Source organism: Vicia villosa, linkage group LG5 (assembly GCF_029867415.1).
Source record: "Vicia villosa cultivar HV-30 ecotype Madison, WI linkage group LG5, Vvil1.0, whole genome shotgun sequence".
NCBI lineage: Eukaryota > Viridiplantae > Streptophyta > Magnoliopsida > Fabales > Fabaceae > Vicia > Vicia villosa.
In genome coordinates, this window is record NC_081184.1 from 105933980 (window position 1) to 105958978 (window position 24999).

The following is a 24999-nucleotide window of genomic DNA, read 5'->3' on the forward strand; positions in this document are numbered from 1 at the left end:
TTTATATTATTTCCTTAACTTTTCTTTTTTCTTTTTCCAATTTTTTAAATTATTTATTCACTTCCTTAACTTCTAGCTAATGATATCAATTTTTATATATAAATGATATCAATTTTTATTTCATTGACGATATATGGTAGTTGAAATAATTGAACAAACGGAGACCGTAGATGAGAGGCGGCTACAATCTCAACCGTCCGATTAAGATCCAGACGCGTCGTTCTGTGCGCGTGTTTGTTTATTTCCTTCGCGCGTTTTCGTACCGTCTTCCTAGCATCTACTACGAAAGATTCTTAATATATTTCAACGTGTTTAACTAGCGCGAGTCAGTGGACCAAATGAAACTCACTCACACACACAAACTTTGACTCAGTAACTCGCTCGGTTCTTTTAAACATTATTTAAATTAAAATCACCGCCTTCTTCTTCAACACACCATCGATTTCACAGTTTCTAGAGAGAGAAATTCTTCTTGAGAGAGAAAGTGAGAAAACTAATGGCCGGAGTTAATCAAAACGGCGTCGCCGAGTTCCCGGCGGTTCCGACTCACGGCGGACAGTTCGTTCAGTATAACGTTTTCGGTAATCTCTTCGAAGTTACTGCTAAGTATCGTCCTCCGATCATGCCTATCGGTCGCGGCGCTTACGGAATCGTTTGGTATTGCTTCGTAATCTTCTTTGGATTTGGATATTTTTTTTTCTGAATCGGTTTTTCGATTAACTAACGGTTTTGGAAATTGAGAAATCTGAATTGTTATTTTGATTTGATTTTTGAAGTTCGCTGTTGAACACGGAGACGAATGAGTTGGTTGCTGTTAAGAAGATAGCGAATGCTTTTGATAATCACATGGATGCGAAGCGTACGCTGCGTGAGATTAAGCTTCTTAGGCATTTAGATCATGAAAATGTGAGTTATCTTTCTCTTAACAAAGTTTAATTGATTAATTAATTAATTAGATGATTTTGTATTTTACTTAGTATTAGAATTTTTGCACCGTACGGATTTTCAACTGCCATTAATTGTTTCGTGTTCTGTTCCAATTTTATTTGAGATTTCATTATTTCATATAACTCTTTATTTAGCATTTACCTGAAAAATGAGTCGAAATTTTCTTAATCAAGGTTCTAAAAATCAGTTCTACCGCGAAAACGGCTGCGATAAAACTGCGATAAAACTGTATCGACAGATGTTTTGATATTTTATTCATGATTTTTATGTTATTCAACAAATTGTAGATAATTTATACTGCGACGTCGAACGTAATCAATGATGCAACATCTATACCGACAGAAATCGCAAAAGCCTTTCGTCAACCACGGACTTTATTTAAAACCTTGTTCTTAATTACCTATCACTATTATTAAGAATAACAATTGTTTATTGTTGATGATAATTTACGTTGACATTTCAAGTCATACGGAAGAATACAAGTAACGAAGATATTTGGTAGATATCCAAACACGGCAATAATATGTATGGTATCATGTGAAATTTGGTTCCTTTTCATGTCCTACATGAAAATTAAATGCCTAAAAAATATGTGGTGAGTAGCGACACATTTGTTGAGATATAAATGGAACCAAGCCATCTCTGTTGACAATGGTGGATGGTGGACCATGATGATTGACAAAAAAGAAACAAGTCAATATTGAAAAAAAGAAAATGCCCCAATTGTTTTTATAGAGACACTAGTTATTTATAGAGGTTAAAGGTAGTACACTGTCAATGTAAACTAGTTTTACACCATCATTCAATAGAATTATAATATTCTGCCATGACATATCAATATTTTTAAATTAAAAGTGTGACTTGGTTGAATATACGCGTCTGATTGATTGACAGTGTAAAATTATTTTACACTTTTAGTGCGTACTCTTTTTTCTTATTGATATAATGATGGATTAAATTCAATATAAATTTAACATTTTTACTTGGCTACAAATGAAATTTGATTCATACCTAATTTGATTACTTTCATACGGTTTGAAAGTTTCCACTGTAGTTTAAGCATTAAGGTATCAAATGTGAAAGTCTCAATTTGATTATATAAGATATATTATAATGTAGTGATAGTTAAAATGTTTGTTTTTAAACAGGTAATTGGTTTAAGAGATGTTATTCCTCCACCATTGCGTAGAGAGTTTAATGATGTCTACATAACCACTGAACTCATGGATACTGATCTTCATCAAATCATTCGCTCCAATCAAAATCTGTCAGATGAACACTGTCAGGTCAGTGTTTTGAATTTGTTGTTTTTAATATCAGAAATTCAGAATCATCTCCTTGACATTTGTATGCTGGAATGAACTGAACTAACTGTTTTGCTGATGATTGGATGCTCTTGGACTTGCAGTACTTTTTGTATCAGATTCTTCGCGGACTAAGGTATATACATTCTGCGAACATTATCCATAGAGATTTGAAACCAAGCAACCTGCTGTTGAATGCAAATTGCGACTTGAAGATTATTGATTTTGGTCTTGCGCGACCAACTATGGAAAATGACTTCATGACAGAATATGTAGTCACAAGATGGTATAGGGCTCCTGAACTGTTGTTGAACTCCTCTGATTACACTTCTGCCATAGATGTTTGGTCTGTTGGTTGCATCTTCATGGAGCTTATGAATAAAAAACCTCTATTTCCTGGCAAAGACCATGTGCATCAGATGCGCTTATTGACAGAGGTAGGACTATAAAAATTAACATAAGCACATAACTAGTAATTTACTAATTTTCTTTAAAATTCAGCATTATCTTGAAAGACACTTTTAATGATATGGATGGAGTAAAACATTGCATTAAATGTTAAATGTTTTTGCTAGTTGCTACTAGCTCATATAAGTTAATGTTCATAATAAATATTTCAACTTAATATAATGAAAACAATCAATAATTTTATCATAAGTGATTTTTGCTATATATGCTTACTCTTGTTATCCCTTCCACAGCTTCTTGGCACTCCAACTGATGCTGATGTCGGGTTAGTGAAAAATGAAGATGCGAGAAGATACATCCGACAACTTCCTCAATATCCTCGTCAACCTTTAAATAGGGTTTTCCCCCATGTTCATCCCTTGGCCATCGATCTCATCGATAAAATGTTGACAATTGATCCCACAAGAAGAATTACGGGTAATTTTCTCATCCTCGCATCCATTTAGTCTATGTTTATTTTGAACATTCATGTTATCTGCATTACAAGTTGAATAAATTTTTCAAATTTTCATATCGGCTTGTTTCAACAATGGCAGTTGAAGAAGCACTAGCCCATCCATACCTTGAAAAACTACATGATGTAGCCGATGAACCCATCTGCATGGAACCATTCTCATTCGAGTTTGAGCAACAGCATTTGGACGAAGAGCAAATAAAGGAGATGATCTACAGGGAGGCATTAGCACTCAATCCTGAGTATGCTTAAATAAGAACGATAGAAGGAATATTAAGTTAATAAGCAAAGAGAAATTCATTTTTCGATTTTTTCATCAAATTCCCAGCAATGCAATTTGCAAGAAGGAAAGGATTAAGTTGAATGAGAATTCAATCTGTTGCCAGTTAAACCCTTTAGGTGAGTTCAATCTATGTGACTAGTTAGGTGCAATTATAGCTTGTTGTAAAGTTTAATTTAATGATATTAAATTAATTTCTTTAACCCTGTTTTGTTGGGTTTGTATTTTTTTTCCGGTCTGTTTTCTCGGTTTACTAAGGACTCGGCATGTAATCTGTTTAAGTTAATTTGCATTGTTGTAACTTATTGCTACCATGATTTATTGTTTTTTTTTTCTGCTATATCATCCGTATAGTGGATATGAATTCAGTAAACAAAACTTCTAGACAAGCACTTTCTGTATGGTTCACAAATTTTGATGCTTTACTCTTTACTTAATGTTGTAAGAAACTGAAGCATTCTCCATTTAAATTCAACTTATGTAAAGAAAGTTAATACTGAGGTACCATAGAATTACTGATAATAAGCAACGGAAGTCAGAATAAAAGGAAAGTCGTTTTGCGTCTATCAAGTCATCTAGTCTTTTAAATAGTTAAGGTCATGTAAGATTACAAAAAGATTCTACAAGATTATAACACTCTCGCGTCTTTAAAACAAAACAAATGTCGTTACATTCGTTCTAACGTTCATGCACACCACAGGAGGTGTGCGGAACCTCAACTGTCTACTAACTAACGCTTCTCATATTAAGCTTAGTTTTACAAAATCTGTGACTTCCTACTAGCATTGTTTTACGGAATCTGTTCCTACTAGACCTTCTCTAAAGCCTGGTACCTTGCCCGGGTTGACCTGTTTGATTACGGGTTATATATTCAGCAATGAAGCACGGATACTTCAAAAACCCTGCCGAATCGTATCCGATACGTCCCGATACGCCGATACGCTCCGATACGGCTCCGATACGTATCGGAAGAGCATCCGAATTTATTTATTTAAAAAAAAAATTAAAAAATTTCCGATACGGCGGCGATACGTCTCCGATACGGCGGCGATACGTCTCCGATACTCCTAGATACTTGACTCTTTATTTTTTTCAACAAATTCTTCTTTTTAATCATCCTTTATTACCCTATTAATGAGTATTCATTCCCCAGTCATTCTGTTTATATCCTAATTAATTCTACCCTTTTTCAAAATTGATTTTAATTCACGTAAGTTCTTATGATTAGTTGATTACTAGTAATATTTAAAATTTAATTCATACAGTATTAATTATTATTTATTAATAATATTTATGATGAGATGTTTTTGACTAAGAATGATACGATGCTTGCATAATTTCTTTTATTTCAGTGTTTTTTTCTTCTTGTACACCTTGATGAATTGGAAGCGGCTCTATTTACCTATGAGATGTAGAAAGAGATGACATTGATACTATTCCAATATCTTAAATTTAATGTTTTTAACTAATTTAGTAATGTTAAAAATTGTCTTATGAATATGATTTTTTTAAACTATCATTTAACTAAATGTTTAATTATAGTTTGTATATACGTATCTTCAACGTATCGTATCATGTATTTTTCAATTAGTGACGTATCGCCGTATCGGATACGTGTCGTATCCGATACTCGTATCGTGTCCGTGCTTCATTGATATTCAGGCACGCGCAGAAAGTCTCGACATTCTTTCCAAGTATTTTAATTGATTCTTTCAAAACCAACGTCAAACATATACTCACTATCATGTGATACACATTAGTATCCAAGATTTACAATTGATTTCTCCTAATTATGTCTCACCACCTTTTATTACTTAAAACACTGTACTTTTATATTGATTATTAAGTGATTTTCCATTTTCCTTGTACTTGTAATCGATTGCATACTTACTTCATATAATCGATTACACTTCATCCAAAAACTCAAAAATTCAGCTTTTCTTAATTGTAATCGATTACAGGATAGATGAAATAGATTACAACATCATCCGGAAACTCATAATTCAATTTTCATCACTAAACTCATAATTCAATTTTCATCACTTGTAATCGATTACAACTCCCAAACAGTTTCTACTTTTTCTCCTCATCACATACAGCATTCCAAATCATAATCCAAACATTTATGAATAGCAAAACAAGCATGCAATCACATCAAGCAATCTATACACATCAATCTCAATACCAAGCATTTAAAACAAGTGATCACAACATAGAATACCCAATTTCCATATGCACCCCTTAATTTAGGCTACCCGAGATCAAAGACTAAGAACTCCATCTCAACAATGGAGATTCTGAATTTTGAGACTTTGACTCTTCTTTGTTGATCAACCATTTTTGATAGCCTTGTGTTAGAAATCTAGATCTAGGGTACATAAAAAGACAATAAAATAAAACAAACTTTTCTTCTACTCTTTTCATGGTAGCAGCATACATATATATATTAGGGTTTTCCTCTCCTAAATGGGCCATGGGCCATACAATTTAACTTAACATAATAAAGCATATTCTAAAGTTACTACTATTGCACTCCCCTAATTCATTATAAAATCCTTAAATAAATTGGGCTGCCTTTTAATTCTGTTGGGTCGCATAACATTACTCCCGGGCCCAAGAGGAACCTTGTCCTCAAGGTTCACTACCCCCTTTCCACATTTGGACTTGTTCTTTGGAAGCCCACCAGCACTTTGTTGTTTAAAAATATCAGCATGCAAACCGTTGGCAGATGCACAAGCGTCCACGTAACCCAGTTGTTGGGATGGTACGAACAAACTAGGGAAATCACAGGAAATCTGAGTTGGCTCTTGTGATTGGGCCGCTGGAGATAAGGTTTGGACTTGGGACGCGTGTTTGCGTGGACTACAGCTGTTTCCACTATGCACGCGGTTTGAATCCTTGGGAAGTACAATCTGAACGTTATCAAGGGTAAAACCGTCCCCACACAGTACTTTATTTGTACTACTTTGCTGAACATTAGGGTTAAGTATCCTCTTAGATCCCCACTTGTTAGAACGCTCCTCAGCAGCACTTCTATCTACCTTCTTCTCTCGTTCTGTTCCTGTCTTCCACCCCTTGTTCTCTCGTCCTTCTTTTTCACAAACTTGTTGCCTGTTTGGATCTGCAGGTATCATCAACTGCTCCTTTGTGTTGTTTCCTTCTTGGCCTTGTTGTGATGGTTTTATGACTCGGTATTGTGTTGTTTGTGCAGGGTTGAACGGCGGTGGTAATACAGTGTGTGGTTCTTCACCATGAAAGGGTTTCAGCAACGATACATGTACCACCGGATGAATCCGAGACGACGAAGGTAGATCCAACATGTAATCCACCTTACCCACGCGTTTGATAATTATGTATGGGCCAAAGAACCGTTTGGTCAATTTTGGAGATACACGGCGCTCCACAGTTTGCTGACGGTATGGTCGTAACTTCAAGAGAACCAGATCCCCTTCTTGAAAGGTAAACGCGCGCCGCTTTGTATTAGCTTGTTTCTCCATAACTACTCTGCTTTTGGTCAGATTTGTTTTTAATGTCCCTATGATTTCCTGTTGTTGCTGCAAGGTCTGATCTAAGGAATCCTCCTCGGTTGAGCCAGAGACATAGTCTATCAATTTTGGTGGGTCGCGACCATATAATGCTTTGAATGGTGACATCTGAATCGCTGTGTGAAAAGTCGTGTTGTACCAGTATTCTGCCAAATGTAAGAATTTGTACCATTTGCGGGGATGATCTCCAGCTAGACATCGAAGGTAAGTTTCTAAAGAACGGTTTACCACTTCTGTCTGCCCATCCGTTTCTGGATGATAAGCTGTTGAATATTTCAGGTGTGTGCCTTGGAGTTTAAAAAATTGCTTCCAGAATTTGCTGAGAAAGATTGGATCGCGGTCAGAAATTATAGAGCGTGGAGTACCATGGAGGCGAAAAATGTCCACCGTAAAACGAGCAGCCAAGTCTTTTGCAGTAAAATGTGTCGGCAGAGGAATGAAATGGACAAACTTACTCAAGCGATCACAGAGAACCCATACGACAGTGTGTCCATATGAGTTTGGTAAGTTTGTTATAAAGTCCATAGTGATATCTTCCCATACCTTGTCTGGAATTGGCAGAGGTTGTAACAGACCTTTTTTCTTTTGAGTTTCATATTTGTTGTACTGGCAATTAGAGCAACTTTTAACCATGTTTTTAACTGCAAGGGACATTCCTGGCCAACAAAAGGAAGAGCTAATGCGTGCTAAGGTCGCTTTGACACCAGAGTGACCGCCTTCGGGAGTACTGTGGTGTTCTTTCAGGATACTTATGCGCAGATCTTGTAGATCCGGTATGTAAACTCTCTGTTTGTAGTAAAGTATTCCTTGTGAAACTGAGTATTCTGTGTTAGGCGATGTTGCTAATGTGAGCAAGTTTTGACCCACTGTATCATACTGGTAAAACTTCTGTAGGGTATCAAACAGATCTGGAACTGGGGACGATATCGCCAACAACAGGGCTTCATTTTTTTCAAACTTCCGGCTTAAAGCATCTGCAACTAAGTTGGCTTTACCAGGTTTGTAAAAAATCTCAAAATCGAATCCTTGCAATTTAGCTGTCCAACGTTGTTGTTCTGGCGTTTGTATTCGTTGCAATAATAAGTCACGTAAGCTTTTCTGATCAGTATAGATGTAAAATTTGTGACCAATGAGGTACTGACGCCATTTCTTGACAGATTCAGTGATGGCCAGCATCTCACGAGCATACACCGAAGCTGCTTGCATGCGAGGACATAGTTTCTTACTGAAGAACGCAATGGGATGACCTTCCTGAGACAACACCGCACCAATGGCAACCCCTGATGCATCTGTATCTATGTTGAAATGTTTTGTAAAGTTAGGTAGAGCCAAGACCGGCATGTCGGTCATTTTCTTCTTGAGCTTTGTAAAGGCCACAGTAGCCTCTGGACTCCATGTAAACTTATTGGAACGTAACAAATCGGTGAGGGGAGCGGCGAGAGTGGCGTAATTTTGAACAAATCGACGATAAAAACCGGTGAGCCCCAAAAAACCACGGAGTGTCGAGAGTGAGCGTGGCTGTGGCCAGTCTAGAATAGCTTTTACTTTTTCTGGGTCAGGCGCAACACCACTTGCTGAAATCACATGTCCCAAGAAGTCAATCTGGCTTGCTGCAAACACACACTTAGACAACTTGACAAAAAATTTGTTATCAGCTAGTAATTGGAAAATAACCTGCAAGTGTTTAAGATGTTCACTCAAACTAGGACTATAAATTAAAATGTCATCAAAAAAAACTAGAACGAAAATTCTAAGATGTGGCCTTAGAAGGTCATTCATTGCTGACTGAAACGTAGAGGGACCGTTAGTAAGCCCAAAGGGCATCACTAAAAATTCATAATGTCCGTCAAAAGTTCGAAAAGCTGTTTTATATGTGTCTTTCGATGCAACCCTGATCTGATGATAACCTGAACACAAGTCTATCTTGGTAAAAATGGTAGCTGATCCCAACTCGTCTAAGAGTTCATCAATAGTGGGAATGGGAAAACGATCTTTAACAGTAACTGCATTTAAAGCACGGTAATCCACACAAAATCGCCATGTTCCATCTTTTTTTTTAACGAGTAACACGGGTGAAGAAAAAGGGCTGGTACTAGGAATAATGGTCCCATCCTCCAACATTTGTTGTATTAAGGTAGTCATGGCGTCTTTCTTTGAGTGGGGGTAACGGTAGGGTTTGACATTGACTGGGGCGGTGTTAGGTAGAAGTGTGATATGATGATCATGGGAGCGTGGTGGTGGGAGGCCTTTCGGGGTTTGAAAAATGTGTTGAAATTCTGTGAGTAATTTGGTAATTTGGGATGGTAACGGTGCAAGTTCATCTGATTTATGTGTAAGACAGTGTTGTGGTGGGGTAGGATCGATGGGTTCCATAAGTAATAGATGAAAAGAAGCAATGGAATTAGTGTGTAGTAGCTGTTTTAGTTGATGGAATGAAGTTTGGGTTGGGCCAGAATTTGTGTCGCCTGTTAGAGTGATAGGTTTGTTAAGGTGTTGAAAAGTGATGGATGGAATAGAAAAATCCGCCTGAATTTGGCCTAAAGTTCGAAGCCAGGCCATGCCCAAAACAATATCCGCCCCTTCAATCGGTAGAAGGTAGAAAGGTAAAGTAAAAGGTTTATCTTGAAGCATGATCTCAACCTGATCGCAAGTACCTTCACACTGTAAATGAGAACCATTTCCCACCATCACCGAAAAATGATTGATAGGGTTAGTTTTGAGATTTAAATGATGAGCGATGCGTGGTTGCATAATGTTGTGAGTGCTGCCAGTATCTACAAGAACCATTACCGGCAAACCTGAGATAGACCCTTGGAATTTGAGTGTTTGTGGTGAGAATTGCCCAGTAACAGCTTGGGTGGAGAGTTGAAAATACGTGTCTACTAACTCAGATTCTGTTGAAATCTCTATCTTGTCTTCCTCTAACAATTCTGTAGTAGTGTCCTCATCCGCCACCAAAATAAAAAATCTGCTAGATGTGCATTTATGACCCGGATAAAACTTTTCATCACAATTAAAGCAAAGGCCTTGTGCTCGCCTTTCTTGTAGTTGGGCTTGGGTTAACTTACGAATGGGGATTTTAGATTGTGGCGTGTTGGAAGGTTTCGGAACAGGGTTTGTAGAAAGGGTGGGGTTTTGGGCTTTGAAATGCTGAGGAAACGGATTAGGAGTTGCTGACTTTTGGTAGGTCGCTGAAAAGGGCTTAGAAAAACGGGTTTTGGCTTCTTTAAATTTTGCTTCGATGAGTTTGGCAAGACCAATAGCTTGGGATATAGAAGTGGGCTTATGAATTGCTAATTCGTGTTGAATATCTTGTTGAAGCCCAGAAATGAAACAGTTTAGAATTGCCTCGGCTGGTAACCCAACAACTTTGTTACCCAACTGTTCAAACTTGGTTTGGTATTCCATAACAGACCCCATTTGCTTAAGTTTAAACAATTCCGCTTGATGGTTCTCAAACGATGATGGACCAAATCTCAATTCTAAAGCACGAGTAAACGAATTCCAATCCGTTAATAAACGATTTTGATACATCCACTTAAACCACCCTAAGGCATCACCTTTCATATAAAATGAAATAAGTGATAAACGATTTTCCGGCGGTAAATTATAGAACCCAAAAAATTGCTCCGCTTGAAACAACCATTCCAATGGGTTAGACCCATCAAATAAAGGTAATTCCAATTTTGGGGTTCGTAATGGGGGTAAAGGGGGAATTGAATAGGGCTGATGAAATAATTCTGGCTGGGAAAATGGGTAAGCAGTAGGGTTATTGGGAAAGAAACCTGAATGGGGAGGTACGAATTGTGAGTAAGCATGTGTGGCTGGGTGGCCTGCTGGTATAGTGAAAATTGATTGGGTGGACACAGGAATTTGTTGTGCAGCTGTGGAAATAACAGGGATAGTGTATGCGGACTGGCTGGGCACATGTGGTGGCTGTGTGGTGGCTAGGGCAGCAGGAATTTGGTAGGTAGTTTGTGTAGAGACATGAGGTGATTGTGATGTCTATTTTAAGGCAGATGTGGTAGTTGTTCTAGCAGGAGAGTTGGTAGGTGTAAACACATGGGTGAAAGGTGGAGAGCCAAAAGAAATGGAGGAAGATGAGGGATTAGTACCTGAAGAGCTTGCTGTAGGGTTTGCGGCAGCTGACGTGTTAGTAGGTGGGTCACGGTGAAGAGCTTTTTCAAGGGTAGCCATTACCGCTTCAAACCGGGAGTTTTCCACATCTTTTTCCTTATCCAGCCGAGAGGTGAGTGCGTCTACTTTTTGGGTAAACACCTCCGACATATGAGCAAAACGTTCGTCTAGTTGTTCTTGTGTTTCCACCATAGCGTGGTTCAGCTGCAAGGAAGACATTTGGAGAGCTTCTTCCAAAATCTCCTTGGAAGATGGGTTGGGAGGCTTTGAAGGAGCCATGGGAGGTTAGAGAGGAATCAATGAAAGCACCAATGATAGCCTTGTGTTAGAAATCTAGATCCAGGGTACATAAAAAGACAATAAAATAAAACAAACTTTTCTTCTACTCTTTTCATGGCAGCAGCATACATATATATATTAGGGTTTTCCTCTCCTAAATGGGCCATGGGCCATACAATTTAACTTAACATAATAAAGCATATTCTAAAGTTACTACTATTGCACTCCCCTAATTCATTATAAAATCCTTAAATAAATTGGGCTGCCTTTTAATTCTGTTGGGTCGCATAACAATTTTCCTTTGACATGCAAGACAAGAAGATGATTTAGGCACGGTAAGAAATGACTGGAATGTTGGAAAAATGAAGTGTTTATATGAGCTAATGAAAAGACTCAAATGCCCTTCTTTCTAACCAAGTTTTCCAAAATGCCTTCAATGACGGCCTGTCATGCTAGTCTTACATAAGCCACATTTTGACCAGGATGGAAGTGAGGTTGGAAAATACTTACATACACACGACCATAACACATGTACTTATACAACCAATCACATTTTTTTTATTAATTAAAAATTAAAAATAAAATTGTCTCTCTCCTCTTTTATCTCAACCACCCCAAAACAAAATTAAAATTTAAATAAATTTAGATTCTCTCTCTTTTTATTGGTTGTTCCTGAAAATATGAGTTTAGGTTCGTGCCCATGCAAGTATTTCTCAATGAGGTATTAGAGTTACCTTCATTGGATACACGACTTTTTTTCAATATCAAATTTATTTAAGACTTTATTGTATTGTATTTTATATTATCAAGACCAAAATTTTATTGATGGTATGGTTTCCGTGAATGTCGGTTCTACAACTTTTTATTAACCTCACTTAAAATTTTTAACTGAGTGCTTACAATAAGATTATCCACTTCTACTATTTAAAAAAAAAATTTGTTACATAATATAATAATTTTTATTTTTAATATCTCCAAAAAATTCTTTAATAAAAGACATGGAAAATACAATGTTTACTACTCGCTCCGTCTCACAATAGGTGTTCTCTTTGAAATTTTCACACTTTTTAAGAAAATAATTAATTATGTTGATTTCAATGATAAAATGAGTCTCATTTACTAAAATAATATTATTAATAATAGGTAGTGGAGTACTTAAATGAATTAAAATACAATAAATAAAGGTAAGTTAGTGGAAAGAAATAATAAATATTACATTGATATTTTAAATGGACAAATAATTTGAGACAAATAAAAATTGGAAAGAGAACACCTATTGTGAGACAGAGGGAGTAATAATTAAGAGTGTTATAATTATTTTATGGTAGTCTACAGAATTGTACAATATGTATAAAATTCTAGTAATAAAATTGGTCTCAGTTACCATTTAAAAACATTATTATATATTAAAATAATAAATATTTACTAAAATCTAATTAATGATATTAAATTTTAAAAGTATGGTAAGATCATGGTATTATGATTAGAAACTGTATATTTACATTATACAAATTTCAAAAAATTGGAGTTTGCTTAAATATTTGTTAATTTAGTGTATATATATATATATATATATATATATATATATATATATATATATATATATATATATATATAAAAATAATTATCTTATTTGTAATTGATCGTACCTGATCAGAAGGATCGTCAAGGCCTGCTTGGAGTTGGATCTTTGAGAAGTGAAGGGGGGGTGTACCTGCAAGGTACTCCGATGCCAAAGTAAGAAGACGAGCAAAGGAGTGCAAGTACGAGCTAAAGGTTAGAAGAGATTGAATACCTTACCCTCTAGTGAAAGAGGGTATTTATATCTCCCAGCGCTGGGCCATGATCTCGCTACTGGGCTGGATTTCCAGGCCCAACTAGGAGACTGCCAGTCTGCCAGGTTTCCTAGGCGGAAATATCGGAGATGCGTGAGTGTTCTCCGTCCTGGTAAACCACTCCGAAGTTTAAGGGAGATGCGGTCTTTTAGGGACCACGTGGACTCCACATTATTCGGGGGGTTGGATATAAAGGAGCCCTATGAGGAGTAGGATCCTCGGCAGAGAGGGTGCTCGCGGGGAGCACTTGTGCCGGGCACCAGACAACTCACGGGAAGCGCTTACGCCGGGCACGGAGTAGACGAGCACCGACTGTCCTTTATGGGCCATGGGATGGTTTGGACCCCCAAGGTCAAGTGGGTCGAAAGTAGATTGGGCCGAATCTTGGCACAGTCCAAAACAGTAATAAATTAAATCTAATACGAATTTCAATAGTTTTTCAACTATAAGAAATTTTATGTTTTTAAAACGAAATTAATAATAATTTTTCATATTAGTTTTAGTGTATAAAATGTGGTGTAAAAATAAGATTATGTTTTACTAAATTCTTTGTACACGGGAATATGAAGTTATTGATCAAAATATTGATTATTGACTGGACATTAAGTTACTGATCAAAATATTGATTATTAACGGGACATGAAGTTACTAATCAAAATATTTTTTAAGATACACGGGGACATGAATTTATTGATCAAATTAATATTTATACACGGGAATATGAAGTTATTGATCAAAATATTGATTATTAATGGGACATAAAGTTACTTATCAAAATATTGATTATTAACGGAACATGAAGTTACTTATCAAAATATTTTTTAAGGTACAAGGGGACATGAAGTTATTGATCAAACTAATATTTATACACGAGAACATGAAGTTATTGATCAAAATATTAATTATTAACGGGACATGAAATTACTAATCAAAATATTCTTTTATTAATTATACATTCAATTATTATTTTTCACGGGTAAACAAATATTTTTCTATTAAAAAATATATATCTGAAAAGTCCCGTACCAGAATCTGTATGAACGCACAGATTTGTTACTAGTTAAAATACACATACAATTACATATGTAATATGAAAAGTGATGTTTAATATGATTTATTTTAGTTTTAATTAATGATATGAATATTTAAAAAAAATGTAAATGAGTTGTTTAAATATTTAAAAAGTGTAAAATAATATAAGAGTTATTTAAAGAGCCCAAATAAATTTACTTAGTTTAATGAATATGGAGCCTCTTAGTGAGAGAATTTTACTTGCCACCCAAAAATTAATCTGACACCCCCAAAGGATTGAAGAGACTAAAATACTCAATCAAAATTATTTATTTCATTTTAAGAAATCTGCGAAGACTATCAGATTTTTCAAATTTTAAGGCGATACCGGAAATTTGAGCAGTGTACCAGAAATTCTGCGAAAACAAGTAAATTTCTGGTATTTTTATGAAATTTCCAGTAATTTTTACCGAAAATTGTTAAATTTCCGATATTTCATACCGGCAATTTTGAAATTTCCGGTATCTTTATAAATTTTTAAAATACCGGAAATTTTGAAATATTTGAAAAGTGTCGCCAAAATCTCAACCGTTTAAAAAAAAAAAATTTAAACATACCGGAAATTTAGTTTATTTGAAAATTTCCAGTATACTGGAAACTTGAAAATTATGGTGTACCGGAAATTTTAAATAAACTAAATTTTCAATATGTTGTACCGGAAATTTAAAACTAATGAATTTCTAATATTTTTTACCGGAAATTTGTTAATGTATACCAAAAATTTTGTTCGGAGATTCTTTGTTTTTCAATTTTTTTAACAAAGAGATAAAATTGTGGAAAAAAAATGGGGGGGTGACAGGTACAATTTTTTTTTTTGACAAATTAATTTCTCTCTTAGTGAAAAAGAGGAAAGTACTTAAAATATAGTACACAACAACATCAAGCTAAACATCAACATCAGGCAACTATAACATGTCTGAAAAAGATTAAATCTATCAAACAAGGTTTAGAGGTATGAAAGTAGCTCTTTTGAATGTTGACATTTTGATTGTGCTTATTTTAAGAGTCAATTTTCTTTTATAGAGTCATTGTGATGGAAAGAAGATTTAAAGCTATTGAACAAAGGTTGAGGAGGTATGAAAATAGCTCTTGAGTCTTGACATTTTCAGTGTGTTGATTTTAAGAGTCAATTTTCTTACGTTGATTAACAAATAAAACCAACATAAATTTTAAAGAATCTAAATTTAGTTTTTGCAATATAAGCATTGTCTAAAATACATTCAATTTATGTTATCAAAATATGAGGAAAGGGCTAAGCCAAGTTCATTATAAAAAAGAGCTGAATTGAGTTAATTTATAAAAAGAGAATACAGTCTTCCACCTTATACCTTGTAGGAGAACTTTCAGAAGAAAAAAAATGATATATTAAAAAAGAACAAAACCAAATATCATTTACAATTTGAGAAGAATCAGTTTAATATTCATTTATAAGCCTCTCCGGGGTAACATATAGTTGTGGCAACTAGTTCATTTATATTCATGTATTATCAACCAAAAATGTCAGTGATTATTGACAGATTTGTCATAAAAGATCGGAACTCTGGATGTTATGTTTGGTTATTTTAGTACAATCAAATGGTCCAATCTCTTGATTTTTTTTCACCTGTAAACCATAATGAAACAAAGAAATAAGCCATATCCACAACAATACATCATCAAAAATAAAAAGCATATAGAACACCATGAACGAATTGAGAAAAGTAATATTAAAAATATGCAACTTTCTGATTGAGATGTTCTCCCTATAAAAAGATTTGCTTATGAAACTTTATCAAAGTGATATCAATGGTTCGGAATGGAGATTGGGGAGACTTTGGTGAATGACAAAGGTTGGTATATGGCCAGTGAAAAGGTATGTGAAATTTCACAAATGTTCCAATCATCCTAATTCTAATGCCTAGTCCTAGTATTTTACTTTTTTAAAGTTAAGAATTGAATTCAGAGAAATTATACACGAACAAATGAGATAGCAAAAAATCCATACACTTTGAATTTGAATCGAATCTAGATAATGAAGAATGGACCTACCGGTGACCAAGGGTTTGGTTCATTCTGGACTTTGTCAGGGGGAGAATTTTGTACAGCACCGCTTTTCATCGTTAAAATCTCCTGCAGACGCAACAAATAAGATGAATCAAACATGGCAATTGGCAAAAATCACCACATTCCAAAGAAGTGAAGAACTAATGCTTTATGTAAAGTAAGGAGCCTTAACCTTAAACACAAGTTTGATTTCACTGCCATATGCAATTCAAACTATGCAAGTAAACATTAAACACAAACAATTACTAAAAAAAAATCAATGGAAACATACATAAATATAAATATTAAAAAGGAGTCGATGTTAAAGACCAAAAAAATGGCAATGTAAGACTTCAAAACAAAAAAATAAGTTGGCAAGAAATACTGTCAGACAAAGAAACTTAATCAAGGATTAAAAGTATGGATGTTCAGTTAAGAAATCTGAGTCACCTCTCCAGCGGCTTCTATTGCAGCTAACCATTCCTCAGTAAATGGAACAACATTCAGTGGAGGTGCCACTATCGGAACTTCCTGCTTAGTTTTAGTTGCATCTATTCCGCTGCCACTCACAAAATTAACATTGGTCTTAATATGTAAGGCTTCAAAACTGTCATAGATTTAAAATGGAAAGGCTGCCAAAGCATAGATGAACAAAAGTTATACAACAAAAAACATACTTACAGATGAATTGTTTTGCTGTTGTCTTCCGAAAAGTCTATGTTTTCTTTTGTATGACTCAGCGTGTCAGTATTAGGAGACTTTTCATTCTCAAAGACAGTAGTTACAGCTATATCTGAAAAACTTTCACTGTTCAATGTACTAACTTCATTACATTGTGGGATTGTTTCAATGAAGGTTAGATTATCAGAAGCTAGTAACTTCGATTTCTCACTTAAAAGACATTGCTCCTCAGGTTTCCAAGCAACTACACTTGTAAAGTGGCCTTCACTAACTTCAATAGAAGAATCTAATTCAGCAGAAATAGCATTCTCATTGAGTTTCAGTGAGCTAACTTCGCGACCTTGTGGGATTGTTGCATTGAAGATTGAATTTTCTGAAGCTAGTAATTTTGATTTTTCACTGAAAAGACAGGGGCCTTCACTCATTTCAATAGAAGAATCTAGTTCACCGGAAGTAGCATTTTCATTGAGTTTCACGGAACTAACTTCACTGCCATGTGGGATTGTTGCATTGAAGATTGAATTCTCTGAATCTAGTAATTTTGATTTTTCACTTAAAAGACAGGGATCCTCACTCACTTCAGTAGAAGAATCAAATTCAGCAGAAATAACATTCTCAAGTTGAATTTCAACTGAAGGAGATATATCTAAACCTTCTTCTACACCACTGATTCGCAAAAGTTCGACCTTTTCATCCATATCTTGAATTTTAACTGAAGGAGATATATCTAATGAACCTTCTTCTGCACCATTGATTCGCAAAAGTTCGACCTTTTCATCCATATCTTTAATTTCAACTGAAGGAGATATATCTAATGAACCTTCTTCTGCATAATTGGTTTGCAAAATTTCCACCTTTTCATCCATATCTTGATTTGCATCATTGTTTACAAGCATATCAGAAAATAGTAACTTTGATTTTTCACTTAAAATACACTTCAAAGAAACTGTAGTTGTAAAGGGATCTTCACTCACTTCAGTAGAAGTGTCAAATTCAGTAGAAGTATCAGGCAAACCTTCGTCAGCATCATTGATTTGCAAAAGTTCCACCTTTTCTTCCACATAACAACTTCCATCTTCTGCACCATTGATTTGCAACAGTTCCACCTTTACATCCACCTCATGATTTCCATCTTCTACATCATTAATTTGCAAGAGTTCCACCTTTTCATCCACATCATTGATTTGCAAAAGTTCCACCTTTACATCCACATCATTGATTTGCAAAAGTTCAACCTTTTCATCCACATCACGATTTCCATCTTCTGCCCCATTGATTTGCAAGAGTTCCGCCTTTTCATCCACATCACGATTTCCATCTTCTGCACCATTGATTTGCAAGAGTTCCGCCTTTTCATCCACATCACGATTTCCAACTTCTGCACCGTTGATTTGCAAGAGTTCCGCCTTTTCATCCATATCATGATTCCCATCTTCAGCATCACTGATTTGCAAAAGATCCATCTTTTCATCCACGTCGTGATTTCCATCTTCTGCATCATTGATTTGTAAAAGTTCCCCCTTTTCATCCACATCATGATTTCCATCTTCTACATCATTGATTTGCGAAAGATCCACCTTTTCATCCATGTCGTTGATTTGCAAAAGTTCCACCTTTTCATCCACATCATGAATTTGCAAAAGTTCCACCTTTTCATCCACATCATGATTTCCATCTTCAACATCATTGATTTGCGAAAGATCCACCTTTTCATCCACGTCATTGATTGGCAAAAGTTCCACCTTTTCATCCACATCATGATTTCCATCTTCAACATCATTGATTTGCGAAAATTCCACCACCTTTTCATCCACGTCGTTGATTTGTAAAAGTTCCACCTTTTCATCCACATCATTGATTTGCAAAAGTTCCACCTTTTCATCCACACCATTGATTTGCAAAAATTCCACCTTTTCATCCACATCATTGATTTGCAAAAATTCCACCTTTTCATCCACATCATTGATTTGCAAAAGTTCCACCTTTACATACACATCACGGTTTCCATCTTCTGCACCATTGATTTGCAAAACTTCCACCTTTTCATCCACATCATGATTTCCATCTTCTACGTCATTGATTTGCAAAAGTTCCACCTTTTTATCCACATCATTGATTTGCAAAAGTTCCACCTTTTCATCCATGTCACTGACTTGCAAAAATTCCACCTTTCCATCCACGTCATTGATTTGCAAAAGTTCCACCTTTCCATCCACATCATGATTTCCATCTATGTTTACAGGCATATCTTCAATATCATGATTGGTAGAATTGTGCTCATTGCTATGGAACCCGCGTCCTTCAAATGCATCCTCAACTAAATTTTGGTCCTTGAGTTCTGTCGGTGAAACAATAACTGCTGGCAGAAAGTCACTATACAAGTGAACATCTTGGGAATTTACAGTAACAGCACTAGGCTTTTGAAACCCAGGAATATGGGAATCTTCATTTATGATATTATCATCTGCCATTGAAGATGCTGAACCAGTTATACAATCTTCACTCAACCTATCCAATTCAAACTCTGGAGTTCTATCATGGATTGCTTTTGAATCAATAACCTGGTCACATTCCATATCCATCGGGCTTCTTGGGATGAAACCTAATTGATCATTTACTGGAAGTTTGATTTCAATTATTTTCGATTCATCCTCAGTAGCACCATTGATTCCTAGTATAGACTTTTCAGGAGTAGCACCATTGATTCCTAGTATAGACTTTTCAGGAGTAGCACCATTGATTCCTAGTATAGACTTTTCAGGAGAACCTTTGGAAAATAAGGTCGGCACATGAACTGGCTCAGAACAGTTCATATCAGAGATATTTTCTTTTTCTGGTCCATTTTCTTCTACACCACTAGGATTTAGAGTCTTGGGTAGGTCTGCCTGTAACTGCTGACTAACTGCCTCTAAATTAGTTTGGGTGGTGTTTTTGCAATTGAATGTGAGACTCTCATTCAGTAAATGCCCTTGTGCATCTCCCCCATATCTACCAAATTCATCAGCACCATAATTTACCTGCTCCGTATTCTTACATGGGGTTCCTTGTTTAGATCCTTCGGGGACAGTTTTGCTAAAATCATCAAGGCTAGATTTTAAAAGTGCAGTCTTGACATTGTTGTCTCCCTTAAACTCTCCAGAATGTCTATCATTCTTAAAAGAAGTTCTATGCTCTTCCTGTAGAATCAAACTTTCCTTGAAAGTCGGAATGTCACCGGGGGGCCCTTTGATTTGATCATCTTCATCTCGTCCAATGGCATTCTGCACAGTGTTAGAAGTGCTGTGCATGATAGGATTGAGCGTAGACTGCGGTTCCTGATATAAAGACCGGTCCTCATTTGACGAAACATCATATAACTTGTTATCCAGAGCGTGGTCAGCCTCTTTCTCCAACTGCTCCTGTGTCTGACTCTTTGTAAGAAATTCCTTTCCGTGTGTAGGTAATGCCATGTTCTCCATGCTAGAAATGATCTTATTTTCATGTAGTTCTCCTTGCTCCTGCGATTTTAAGATGACATCATCCGGAATGTTTTCAACCTCTGCTTGCTTACTTATTATTTCAAAACTCAAAGAATCACACTCCACTTCTACACCAGCCATCTGCTTATTGTCTATTTGCACGATTGCTTCTGACTTGACATCTGAAAGGCTTAATTCCTTAGTATTCTTTGCTGCCCCTTTGACAATTTTGGATCTTGCCTCTTTAATAGAAACTGTTTCCAACTTCCTGAGTTTTGGAATGTTACTCTCAGAAGGTTTGCAAGGTATAGAGCTTTTCTGCAAGCTGTGTGAACTGGAAGCTTTTACCTGCAAAGCAGTAATAGACATGGACATGATATCAATATGTGAGTGGTATTTTATTGATGCATGCTCCTAAATATAATATAGGGAAATGAACAGAGTAATCATACCTGAGAAAAGAAACCAATGGAAGGAGATGGCTTCCGTAGGCCTGATGATTTTATTGTCCCTGTTTGATGCATGCTGGATGGTGGACGTGGTACGGAAACTGAATTATCCTGTGCAGCAGGTTAAAAATATTTCAAGAGAATAATCAAATAATTTGTAGTTAAACAACAGAAATTACAAAATTGATGAAGTAAATGATGAATATTTGAAAACTTTAAGATAAAGTAAGCACTTACCGAAAGTTTTCCAGCCTGCTTGGTAAGAGTTCTACTAACAGAACACTTGTCAGCCATATCAACTTTAGGGATGCTTGGAACATATGTAGTATTTTTAGAGAGGCTTGGCATAGGATCTTTTGACAAACGAGGGATGCTTGGCGTAGAATTTTTTGATAGGCTAGGGATGCTAGGCGTAGGATTTTTTGACAAGCGAGAGATGCTTGGCGTAGGATTTTTTGATAGGCTAGGGATGCTTGGCGTAGGATTTTTTGACAGGCCTAACAAAATAAAAACAAGATCAATAAATTTTGTGGATAGAAAAGAGAGATTTCACACTTCTGAAGTTCAGAATGCTGAAGTGAGAGATTCATTTTAAATAGAAAAGTGAAAAGCTAGTGATTGATTAAAAAAGCCAATAACTGAGATTTTGATCATAAGCATGTATTTTGACTAACAAACTATAAATTTGTTTAAATTTCATCGTTGATTTTGAATTGACTACTATAAACTACTCACATTTTCCTTCTAAACTGTATTCCTAGGTTTACGAGAGTTAAATCTAGAAAAAAAGGATCAAATACAAACTACAGAGCTTACCAGGATGTGCATTCTGATTTCTTTTTGAGGAACTTGAGCTCAACATTCCACTCCTAGTGGTAGTTGCATTTGCAGAAACATTAGATTTTGGTCCTGGTATCCTAGTGATTTTTGACTCTTTGCTCGGCGTTTTAGCGGTGTCAGTTCTTTTTGCTTTTCAAAGGAGTTAAGGTAAGCACTTTCATTATTCAACAGAAATACACACAAAAAGAGACTCCACTCTGACACTGTTTGAGTTAACTTCAAATTCATAAAATCACTTCAGCTAAAAGAAGTTTATAAAAGGTTATGGAGAAAATAAATGAGAAAAGTACCTAAAAAAAAGTAAAGAAGCAGAAATTAATTACACCTTATTCAATATAAACTTTTTCTTTAAAAAACACATAGTTACAGTAAGATTCTTTCTACGTTTTTTCTCATAAGATTCTTCTTGACAAAGCTGACTGTTAACAATATGCATCTAAACAAGTTTATAAAATCACTTCGGCTAAAATAAGTTCACAGTTTTTACTCATGAAAGTCTTCATAAGTTTATAAAAGGTTATGGAGAAATTAAATGAGTAAAGTACCAAAAGAAGTAAAGAAGCAGAAATCAATTACAACTTATTCAATATAAACTTTTTCTTTAAAAAACACATAGTTACAGTAAGATTATTTCTATGTTTTTCCCCATAAGATTCTTCTTCATAAAACTGACTGTTAATTATAAGCATCTAAATAAGCAATGGCAAGGATATGATGAAGAAGGTATCGTCCTTGGAATAGCACTGCGCTTATATTTATTTCCAACATTGTTGGTTGCAAGCACTTTCCTCTTTCCCTAACAAGCATAGGTACAAAATAACACATGATAGAAATTAAGAAGGGTTCAACTATGATGCACTGTTATATATACTAATAGTATAAAGAGTAAAATAGACTAACCAAGGAAGCAACGGGTGGTGTTCGTTTGACCGATGCACCAGGCTTTGGTGATAAGCCAGAAACAGCACCAATCTTTTTCGCTCTGATTGAAACACCTCCGGATGAATGTTTAAACAGATTTCCTTCGATTTCCTGCAATGCTCTTGAAGTTGTAGCAAGTTCTTCTTCATCTATAACTTCCAAATTTGACTTCGAATTAGGTGTGGCAGTGCCACTGATCATAGAAAGCTCTGTGGGGTTCAAAACACCTGAATAATAGGGTTTCAGCATGAATGTTAATCAAAAGTAATAGAAAACCATATTTTTAACTTTCATCAACAATGAACAAAAGATATCCATTCCATACTATAATCTCAACCATCCTAACATTAATACTAATCATTAATTAGCTATGAAGCACGGACACCCAGAGATGACACGACACAGACACTTCAACACCAACAATGTCAAAGACATAGTACACCGACCCCGACACGGACACCATCCTAACATTCATACTAATTATTAATCAGCTATGAAACACAGACTCCGACACGGACACCAAGGCATGACACAACACGGACATAGTGTCAAAGACATGGGACACATACCTCGACATGGACACCATCCTAACATTAATACTAATCATTAATTAGTTATGAAGCACATACTCCAACAGGCACCAAGACATTACTAGACACGGACACTGAAACTTCAACACCGATAATGTCAAAGACATAGGACATCGACCCCGATGCAACACCACTACCTATAGTCACCACTACCTAGGATTTTAGCTTCATTTTCCATCCTAACATTAATACTAATTATTAATTAGCTTCATTAATAACATAAGACACCAACACCGTTACCAAGTGTCAGACAATGCGACTCACCTACTCTTAGAGGCGTATGTGTTCATAGTTAATTAGTAATAATAACATTGGCAAATTTTTCATTTCCAGAGTTAATTCATGAAAATAGAAGGAGAGAATACCTTGTTCAGTAAAGAAAGCTCTATCCCATGCCAAACTTTTGCGCAAATTGAACCCACCGAATTTTTTCTTCCTTTTCTTCTGCTGAGACTGCTGAGAGACTTTCGGAGACGAAGTCAAATCTTCAGAAACTACCGAAGTAATTTCGATTCCCTCTGCTGGTTGCTCTAATCAATCAGATATGTTGAAGAAATTAGTAATCCATCATAATTTACAAACCATTAACAAAGTTTAACAAAACGAAAATGCAAAAACCCTAACCGGTTTGAAGAGGGCGGGATCTGATAGATACAAGAGGAGAGCATGAGAAAATGTCGGCGGCGGTAGAACCGTTGGCGCCGGAGAGTAGAGAATCGTCCTCGCCGGTGATTTCTAAGAGATCGGAAATAGGATCCATGATCGATTTAACTGCAATTTTCTTCTATGCTCAGTTATCAGTGTGAGTGAAGTGGATTAGGTTTCGCATTTGTTTAGTGTGTTTGGTTCTGCAAATTGATTGCAATTTCAAACTTGAAGCAAGCGGGGTTTGTGTAGTGTATAATTTGCGAAGTTTCATCCAACGGTAGCGAAAGGATAGAAATGTAATTGAGCTGCGTTCACAATTGTTGTTAGCTTTTACTTTTTCTTTATTTATTTTCGTTTTGTAAGTTTCAAAATGTAAGTTGTCTAAAAATAAATGGAATAAGCAATATTCTAGATCTAATCTGTCAATTTTAAATTTTAAAATTCAAAAAAATTTAAATATTAAAGTATTCTTCTAATTTTTTTAAAATTTAATTGATAGCCACGGTAGGGTATGCAAAATATCCGGTTGTGATGTCCAAATCCATAATCAAACCTAAACCATTTTTAAATATCCGGATATATTTGAATGGTTATTAACCGGTTTAGTTATTAATGGTTTGGTTATCCATAGGGGTGTGCAAAATATCCGGTTGTGATGCCCAAATCCATAACCAAACCTAAACCATTTTTAAATATTCGGATATATTTGAATGGTTATTAACCGGTTTAGTTATTAATGGTTTGGTTATCCGTTCATATAATCCGGATATAATTAAATTGTTATTAACCGATTAAATTATTTTGGATTTGGTTATAATCCGGTTAATATCCAAATCTAAATATTTTAATTGTCAAAAAAAAAAAATTTTTTTTGAAAAAAAAATTTCGAAAAAAATAATTTTTAAAACTGGATTTTTTAAAAAAATCGGTTATATAATCATAACCAGTTTTGATTAAAATGTGGTTATGGTTATAGATCCAAACCATTTAAATGGTTATGGTTATGGTTTGGTTTTTGAAAATAACTAACCATGCACACCCCTATATATATATAGACCCACTTGTTTTT

General features: G+C 35.5%; 3 protein-coding genes across 3 annotated transcripts; 1 reads left to right on the forward strand and 2 right to left on the reverse strand.

Moving 5' to 3' along the window:
* Positions 1 to 311: 311 nt before the first annotated feature.
* On the forward strand, positions 312 to 3683 carry LOC131601944 (mitogen-activated protein kinase 3-like). Its single transcript, XM_058873878.1, has 6 exons — positions 312 to 657; positions 777 to 906; positions 2097 to 2234; positions 2357 to 2689; positions 2954 to 3137; positions 3257 to 3683. The coding sequence occupies exons 1-6, from the start codon at positions 497 to 499 to the stop codon at positions 3424 to 3426; spliced, it is 1116 nt and encodes a 371-aa protein (XP_058729861.1). The 5' UTR covers positions 312 to 496; the 3' UTR covers positions 3427 to 3683.
* A 12003-nt stretch (positions 3684 to 15686) lies between these two features.
* Positions 15687 to 21931, reverse strand: LOC131601945 (uncharacterized). Its single transcript, XM_058873879.1, has 7 exons — positions 21748 to 21931; positions 21169 to 21428; positions 20935 to 21042; positions 17025 to 20830; positions 16794 to 16902; positions 16350 to 16430; positions 15687 to 15924 (listed from the first exon to the last, which is right to left on the reverse strand). The coding sequence occupies exons 1-7, from the start codon at positions 21791 to 21793 to the stop codon at positions 15844 to 15846; spliced, it is 4491 nt and encodes a 1496-aa protein (XP_058729862.1). The 5' UTR covers positions 21794 to 21931; the 3' UTR covers positions 15687 to 15843.
* Positions 21932 to 22094: 163 nt separating this feature from the next.
* On the reverse strand, positions 22095 to 24221 carry LOC131601946 (uncharacterized). The gene is made up of 4 exons (XM_058873880.1): positions 23907 to 24221; positions 23648 to 23812; positions 22672 to 22919; positions 22095 to 22567 (listed from the first exon to the last, which is right to left on the reverse strand). Exons 1-4 carry the CDS (start codon positions 24040 to 24042, stop codon positions 22451 to 22453), a joined length of 666 nt encoding a protein of 221 aa, XP_058729863.1. The 5' UTR covers positions 24043 to 24221; the 3' UTR covers positions 22095 to 22450.
* Positions 24222 to 24999: the final 778 nt, after the last annotated feature.